The sequence below is a fragment of the Trematomus bernacchii genome, unplaced genomic scaffold (genome assembly GCF_902827165.1).
Source record: "Trematomus bernacchii unplaced genomic scaffold, fTreBer1.1, whole genome shotgun sequence".
NCBI lineage: Eukaryota > Metazoa > Chordata > Actinopteri > Perciformes > Nototheniidae > Trematomus > Trematomus bernacchii.
Window position 1 is genome coordinate 47,991 of NW_022987332.1, and position 8,826 is coordinate 56,816.

At 41.4% G+C, this 8,826-nt stretch overlaps 1 protein-coding gene across 1 annotated transcript; it reads left to right on the forward strand.

Annotated features, from left to right (window-relative positions):
* Window positions 1-1,010: 1,010 nt before the first annotated feature.
* Window positions 1,011-8,561, forward strand: fgf4 (fibroblast growth factor 4). The gene is made up of 3 exons (XM_034127509.1): window positions 1,011-1,386; window positions 6,584-6,687; window positions 8,385-8,561. Exons 1-3 carry the CDS (start codon window positions 1,011-1,013, stop codon window positions 8,559-8,561), a joined length of 657 nt encoding a protein of 218 aa, XP_033983400.1.
* The last annotated feature ends 265 nt before the right edge of the window (window positions 8,562-8,826 follow it).

Sequence of the window (8,826 nt, forward strand, 5' to 3'; positions counted from 1 at the left end):
TTGAGTATTTTCGCATTAAACTACTTTATACTTTTATTCCACTACATTTTCTGGGCAAATGTTGTGCTTTTTACTCCACTGCATTTAAGTAATTAACACAACAAATGATTTGACACACATTATAATATATTAATATAGCTTAATCTACTTGAACTAAAGTATACAGTTCAAATGAACCCCACCTTTACCATGATCAACATAGAGTGATAAACAGATGAATGCACCATTATAAAATACATTTTTAGAAATGCAGTGCTTAAAATGGCTGTTTTGCATAATGTGTAACCTGACTTTTGGTACTTAAAGCATTTTTTGATGCTAATAATTTTCTACTTTTACTTTCAAAATTACTTGATTATATTTTACTGTATAGTATTGCTACTTGTACTTAAGTCAATCATTTGAGCACTTCCTCCACATATGACAGTTCACAGACCTGACATGTGATGCCTGTAACGTCAGAGCTGGGTACAGTTGGGGCCAACAATGACAGCCTACTTATCATGCTGCAAACTCTCTATTTAGTCTTACCATTGTTTCTACAAGGGCCCGGGACATGATTTCCCTTCTTAAGTTAGCGCTTTTTCATTCGGTTGAATTGGACCTGTGTTTTTTCCTGTTATTGTTCATTTATAGAACTGTCTCCTGTCTCGACACCACGGTCTGTTAACTTGGCCGTTTCCTATTTTACATCCTCCCATACATAAATAATGATATTATGCAGCTGATAATGAAAGCCTCGCACAAAGAAGTTTTTTTTTATCATAATAAGGCCTTTATTCATGTATTTCTACAAACTCCTGACTTTGCTCTCTGATAAGGCAGCTATTATTTGATTTCAATAAAGCCTCCAGCTCTGTTGATGTCAAATTGTAGTTTGTAGATTTCTTCTAAGTGTGGAGCTGTGATGTAATGTGTCTGCAGGTATAAATATAGAGGCATGGCTGCGCAGCGTCCATGCAGATCAATGTCGCTCCGGTGCTGAACTCAGTGCGCCTGTCGGTCTGGGAATGAGCGCAACTTCCACCCGCCGCCGCTTCCTATTCTCGCTTCAGTGGAAAGGCAAACGCCGGGAGGCTGCTTTCAGAGCCACCCCCGGGATGGGCTCTCTGGCGGCCCTGCAGACGGTGCTGGTGCTGGGCCTGGTGACCGGGCTGGCAGGCTGCGTCCCCGGGCTGAACGGCACGGCGGACCGCTGGGAGGCTCTGTACTCCCGCTCCCTGGCGCGGATCCCGGGCGAGAAGCGGGTGGATGTCAGCCGGGACGGAGACTATCTGCTGGGCATTAAAAGGCTGCGGAGACTTTATTGCAACGTTGGGATCGGCTTTCATATCCAGGTGTTACCGGACGGTAGAATAACGGGTGTACACAGCGAAAACCGCCACAGTAAGTTGTGTCATTTATTTATTAAATTCAAAATGATTTCTAACACGTGTATTGTAACTTACTGTTTCTTACAGAAAGCTGTATGTTGGTTTTAAACAACAATATCAAGAAAATCAGCGTTTCAGTTGAGAAATAGATTTTATTATAGTAGGCCGATAAGAAATAAACTCGATGAGTCTGAGCCTCAGCGTCTGACACCTGATGCTGTCAATCAGAGAACAATTTGCACCTATTGATCCAACATCTGCATGCACCCAGGGCCGGTTCTAGACATTTTGGTGCCCTAGGCGAGATTATGATTTGGTGCCCCCCCCTCCAAGCAATACACAACAGAATATATAAAGATTAAATGAAAAATCTCTACAAAAGACCAATACACTACAACAACTGAAACGTATTGACATGTTGGTTATATACATAAAGAAGGTTTCAAATGTATTCAGTATTGTATGAACATGTTTTAATTGGGGGGTGGACGTCACATCTTCTAGGGGGGTCCGGGGGTATGCCCCCCCGGAAAGATTTTAAAAAATATTTTAAAGTAAAATGCTTCAATCTGGTGCACTTTGAGCAGAATTACTAGAGAATAGATCTAGGGGGTACAACTCTAAACACCCATATGAAAAAGATCGGTTTACATTTTAATAATCAAATAAGTATGTGAACATAACCAATAACCCATAGCCAATAACAAATGAATGTAACGTATTTTATTTTTTGTTGTTCATTCATATCTTATTTTACCTAGTTAACATTTATTTATTTATGCATCTTTTTGTAATCTCTCCAGTTTTAAACAATGTTTTTGGTTTACTGTCCTATAGTATACATTGAAATGATTTCAAACCTGTTTTTATTTATCCCAATAATTATAAAGGTGTGCCTTGGAAATATGTGTGTACATAAATTGTGATCAAACCGTTTGAGACCCACTGAGATAACTTAGACTAAAGTGAACTATCTAAACCCTCAGAGTCCTTTACCTCACTGAGCTGTAGTTATCAGCCTCAATCCAACAACAATCCGCGGTACCAATGCGCGCCCTCTCTCTCTCTCTCTTGCTCGCTCGGAGGCTCGCTCGCACTTTGGCTGTGAGCTGCGGGCGCCTGATAAGCCAACATCCCCCACTTTCATCACTTACAGCGCCCATCGTACAGGGCAAATGAAAAGTGTAACCGGGGTGAAAAGGGTGTTACCTTGACTTAATTATGAATGTTGTTACATCAAGGCTGAAAATTAGGATGAGCCAAACAGTCAAAAATGTTTTTTTCCCCCCCAGAACTACCAGCGCAGCGCCCCCCCAGATCTGGCGCCCTAGGCGACCGCCTATGTCGCCTATGCCAAAAACCGGCCTGATGCACCAATAATTTTAATCAAACAATTGTCAAATGTAAAATAGACATTTGGATTAGGCTACTTTTTAAAGTATTTTTTGATGCCAATACTTTTCTTCTTTTACTAAAGTACAATTGTGAATGCAGGACTTTTATTTTGTGTTGTTTCAAACCAACTTATAGCCTTTACACTTATTGATACCACATCTGGAGTCCTGCCGTAGTGCCACTGAGCACCCTTTAGTGCCGGTGCTTTCCGCCCGTGGTAATCAGAGCTCTCTGTGATGCAGCCCAGCCAGCCCCTAAAGTTAGGAGCAGCAGAGACCCTGTGTGGGGACAGACGGACCCTAGCAGTCCCCTCCCTCAGACACAAAGAATAACACATGTTGATTTACCTATCAGGTCACATCTAATCCCTGTCAGACTGTGTTTGTGAAGTGTGGGCCTTTTGTCAAATGTGAGCTGAGGAATTGACAGAATGCCTCTGAGAACTCATAGCATGCTGGGGGTTTTCTCCTGCCTCTGTACTATTTCCAGACAAGGCAAAACAATTCAGGGAGATACATTACAGGAGATCTCTGCGAGGAATTCAAGCCACTGTAAAGCATTTTAAAATGATAGCAGGGACAAAGGATGAACACACACACACATGCGCGCGCGCACACACACACACACACACACACACACACACACACACACACACACACACACACACACACTGTAACCCACATGGCTAGGCTAAGTGAGAAACTCCATCAGTAAACCTTAAAATATCTCAATTAATGCCACTTGACTTACAAAATAATACAATAATGATGACTGATATTTAGTAAATTCTAAGCCACCAAACCTCAGAGTCCCTATTGGACTTTTGTGACCAATGATTTGAGCCCCGTTTGGGGATTAAGTTATTTCAGAATCAAAATAAAAATGTTTTTATCTGAGGCACAGTGGGGAAATTGACATTGTTACAGCAATTGGACAGTGCAGATAAAAGGCAAAATAAAATAAGTTGAGTCGGAGTTTGAATAAAATAGGTTACCGCCGGTGGCGGATATTGATATGGACGACATGGGGGGTTGCCCAGGGCGGCATTTTGGCTGGGGGCGGCACAAGCGCAATGAAAAAAATGCCAATTTGTACGAAATGTCTTATAGTGTATTGTTGTTGCTGCCTTATGACAGCAGGCAGCTGGATGGAAGGTCTCGCGGCTCGTACACATGGTTCCGTCGCATTGAAGCCATGGATGTATAATATGAACTGGATACAGCGCCGGAGGCGGGGTCTCGTTCTTTCCTATGAGAGCTGCTCATTGGCGCATGAGGATAAAATGGCCTGAGATTTTCGAGAGCAATACGTCACAGATTACCCGTCATGCCTGGCTGTCAGAGCAGAAGTACCCGTATGTGCGCTCATGGAGCATGCGCAGTTGAGTTGCCCCTTAAGCCCCGCCCCCCGAGCTCCCGCTCTCGGCTCAGTAGAATGAATGGAGAGAGAAAATAAATCTGGATTCAGCTTTTAGTGCATTTTACAACTTTAAGGACCATATGAATCTAATAAGGGCTATACAAGTGTTCATACTGGGTAGTTTATTTAGTTAAAAAATATCCGCTGATTTACAGACGTCTCTTTCACAATGTTAGTCAATGGGCAAAAGTATTTCTGGGCCCAGTGACGTCACGGACTGATACGGAAATAGTAGTACCGCCATTTGGCCACAACAAATATTTTCCTCACATTAATCTCCCGCACCGGACACACAAGCACGCGGTTTGATTGGCTAGCGCTTGTACTGGCATATGGCTAGCGTGTCCGTCGACGCTTGAAAAGTTGAACTTTTCTCAACTTTCACCGCGAGCAACGGAGGCAAAGCGAAGCAACGGAACCACAATTCAGTTCGGCAAAGCGTGACGTCCCCCCATTCAAAGTGAATGGGAAGTGTCTCCGTTGAAGCACGCAACGGAACCGTGTGTACGGTGCGTCACACTCAAAGAAGGGCGAGATGATCTCAGGTCGCCTCAATATGGGGGACACAGAGGCGGGCGGCGGGTAAACTATCTCTATCAAATAAACACTTTCGATGTTTATAAAGTAGTACTGCATACTGGGTTGTATGAAACAATAAAGAATTATTTAAAAACTGACTTCGGCAAATTGGTACAGTCTTGACATGTAGTTGACAGTGTTGGGGGAGGGGTACGCTATGCATTGATTCTCGGGTCGAACATTAATACCTACGGTGATGGAGAAAAAAAGACACAAGGCATCAGGGGCCCAGTTTAGAAAGAAAAGGAAAGAAGAAGAAATGAAACGCTCAAAAGATAAAGGTATATGCACCTGTAAAATCTCATTTATTTAGTTGGGCTATATTAAAGGTAGGGTAGGTAAGTTTGAGAAACCGGCTCGAGATCGCTAGAATTTGAAAATACACAATCGGAGAAAATCTGCCACTTCCTTATAGAGCCCCTCCTCCAACACACACGAACGAGCACATGACCAATGAGGGCACGAGATAAGTTTGTGCACAGATGGAAGGCTGACAGGCAGGTAGGCCATCCAGTTATTTTAGCCGGGCCGGCTAAAATGATTGGTCGTGCTTTTTACAGTACTACGGCTTCCACAGATGACATTTTTTTATGGATGTTTTGTCAAAGCACTTAAGATATTCATTGCTATCGGGATGTTAAGAGCATTCCATGGAATATAACAAAAAGTGTATCTCGAGCCGGTTTCTCAAATGTACCTACCCCACCTTTAAGCATGTCATTAAATTATGCCGTAACCTTAACCCCAATGCTGCTTGTTAGCTGCCTGTGTTTCGTCGTCAGTTCAGCAACTAACATTGGAATCATTTCAAACCGTCTTACTTCAGAACGATAATGTAATAAAAACGTTATAAACAACCACTATAACCGTCATTGATTTAGTCACCTTCATTTCGCAAACACCTCAAAAGTAATTGTACTGACAAGTCCTTTGTGTAATTTTCAATACTGGAGGCTTAATTAAAAGACGTCTGTAATATAGGCCTACAGTACTGATATGTTGTAGCCCATCTTTTGTGAGATATGTTATGCCAAGAAAGAATTAGTGTAGGAAGTTGTGTTATTGTTATAACAGTTCCTATTCTGAAAAAGTAATAGGCCTACATTGTGCATACTGAAATGAAAGCTTTATTTAACTGCATCAAAGAAGGCAAGGAAGGTCAGATTTTAGAGGGCAGTTTGGGAGTTGAATTTAGAGATGCCTAATTCTGTAAATACGTTATTTAATGTGTGTTCTGTTTGGTTTGTGTGTTGAAAGATTTGTGCAATTAGTCTTTTCATTCTATAGCTTATATGTCTTTTTATTTATTAATGTATGTTTCCTACTACTTTTTATATTCATGTTTATTTTGTGATATTGTTATTTAATTTGTGTAGTTATTTTGATTATACATATTGTTCTATTTGTGTGTTGGAGAAATGTGTGCAATATAGTTATTTAATTCTGAATTGGATGCGTCTTTTTATTTATTCATATAACCTATAGTTTTTTATATTCATGCCAGGGGGGGCGCCGACGAAAGGTGCACCGCCCAGGGCGCCATATCAGCTAGAACCGCCACTGGTTACCGCTCTGAATTGGTGTATGAATCTACAAAGAGATGAGGCTTGCACAATGCCACACCTTGCCAAAACCAACCAATTTACACAGAGTGTACTCGTACAGCATCATGAAGTTAACTCACTGTAAAATGTTGAAAGATGTCACAGTTCATCTCCATTTACAGATTCAATCTCAGATAAAAAACACAAACACATCTCTGTGTGTTCCATGTTCCAGTGTGTGTGTTTCAGTGTGTGTCTTTGTTTCCCCTGAAGGTGTCCTGCAGATCTCCCCGGTGGAGCGGGGGGTGGTGACCCTGCTGGGGGTCCGTAGCAGATTCTTTGTGGCCATGAACCGGCGGGGGAAGCTGTACGGATCTGTGAGTGTTCCCACCTTTATTTATGTGTTTGCTCTCATTCAGTCTTAACATACTGGAATCTGCATATAAAATACAAATTCAGAAATGTACCCAGAATAATGCAGAGGACATGACCTTGGGTCGGTCCCTATTAGCTGTCAGTGGCTGACAGAATATTCATTAAATCTAGTTCAGGAGCACGTCCACCAACCCTTCTTATATTTAGCCTTGTTAAGGCTCAAGTGTACATTTTGAGATTAGCACAGCACTAAACTAATTCAAGCAATTCAACTAAGCAATTCATTAAAATTAAAACAAGTTGCACCCAAGAGACTAGTTGTAGATGTTTCTGATTATGTGCACCAGTGACTGCCAGGGGCAACTGTTCGCTATCAATGGAGAAAACTTGGCATGCTAATATGAGGTCTGTTTAGAATGAAGAGAAGAAGAAATCACAAAGTGTTTTACTGGCACTTGATCAACATTTTGATTTAATAATGATGTAAACTTTAATGAAATGCAGATTACTATTTGCTCTAAAAGGATGTAGTGGAGTAATGTGTACCCAAGCTGGCCCAGTTCAGACAGCATTATGTGTTTTTAGTGATCCTAATTGATTCTGTGAATGCACTCACAATTCATTGAGGACACATTGAGAGTGGATGCCTCAGACCACATTGGGAGGGGGTCTACGGCCACAATTATTCAGCAGAGGGTCTGCTAACATGTCTGGGCCACATTAAATCACACTCAACTGATGTCCTCTGCGTTGGCCAAAGATAGAACTAAGATAAACTCTGGCTTTGTCCACAATGTGCTTCAGGTAGCTCTGTGAAGCTTCTGTATTTTCAATCATTAGTATTTTGAAAGTATTTCTCATGTTACAGAAATCACAGAGATGTTATTATCATACTGTCAGTGATGTGTCATATCTATGTTCCGGTGCCCAGGTCTGACCTTCACCCCACTGCCTGCTCTTATTCTAGGCTCTCTAGAGCTCTACATAATAACTTTATATTTTAAGGTTTGATAAAATGCATCCAAAAATCAAACATAATAGGCCGTTTAACAGATACCCTCTGTAGGGTGCAGACTCACAAAGACTGTAGGCTGCGCTTCTTTATGAATCATCTGTCGTTTCTGTAATAATGTGTGATCTATCTTACAGTCACAACTGAAATGTACACACACATACCAATCAAATAGAGATATGGTTTTCATTCAAATGTGTTTCATGTATATGCAAACACAGACAATGTTGGTCATTATTTATGTGCCGGGTATCGGATCACGGGTGGGCACTGGAGCTGATGATAGTGCCATAACAGAGTCCACTGTGACGTGCTGCAGATGTTTCTAGCCAGGTTTAGCCATTTCTTAGGCATACATGGAAGAATACAACACTATACACCAACAAAGGAACAATCTGAGATGAGTTCATAACTATATTTAATCTCAAAGAGCCTTATGATTCCAGCTCACAGCTATATTCCCCTCACAATCAGTCCGTCCCGCCTCACTCCCATCATTCATCATTTGAAACCCAGGACTGTAACAGCTATTGTACTTTAGCTTTGTAGTCAGAAATAAAGCAATTGTTTGATAGTAATCACATGGAACAATACAAACTTCAACAAGAATGCAACTTTGTTTTGTCTCTGACTTCAAACAATTAGCATTTTCCAATAATCCTCATGTGTGCGTCTTTTCTCCTTCAGTTACACTACAACAACGAGTGTAAGTTCAGAGAGAAGCTCCTCGCCAACAACTACAACGCCTACGAGTCCATTGCCTACCCGAGGATGTTCATCGGACTGAGTAAGAACGGCAAAACAAAAAGAGGAAACCGAGTGTCACCCGCCATGACCGTGACACATTTCTTGCCAAGAATCTAGTGGCCGCATAGACTCACCTCAATACGGAGACATGGGGGGGAACCATGATGCACTTTCACTCCAAGCTTTATGCAAGTGTATCATATTTGATCTTTTGCTTTGTATATATTCATTTTTGTATTTATGTTTAACCAGTTTTGTATTTTTTTTTAGGGTAGGGTATCTTGTCACTGGGGAGTAAGATGAAAGATGCTCAACACATTATTTATGCTTTCTTTTTCTAATTTATCACATATTTGCTGCTACTGAATGAAATCCTGTCTTT

What these genes read in the sequence shown, in the direction of transcription:
- fgf4 (XM_034127509.1), top strand. Translation starts at nt 1,011, where the DNA reads ATGAGCGCAACTTCCACCCGCCGCCGCTTCCTATTCTCGCTTCAGTGG. An exon ending in ACACAGCGAAAACCGCCACA is followed by an intron (nt 1,387 to 6,583) that starts GTAAGTTGTGTC and finishes TTTCCCCTGAAG; the next exon opens with GTGTCCTGCAGATCTCCCCG. An exon ending in GGGGGAAGCTGTACGGATCT is followed by an intron (nt 6,688 to 8,384) that starts GTGAGTGTTCCC and finishes TTTCTCCTTCAG; the next exon opens with TTACACTACAACAACGAGTG.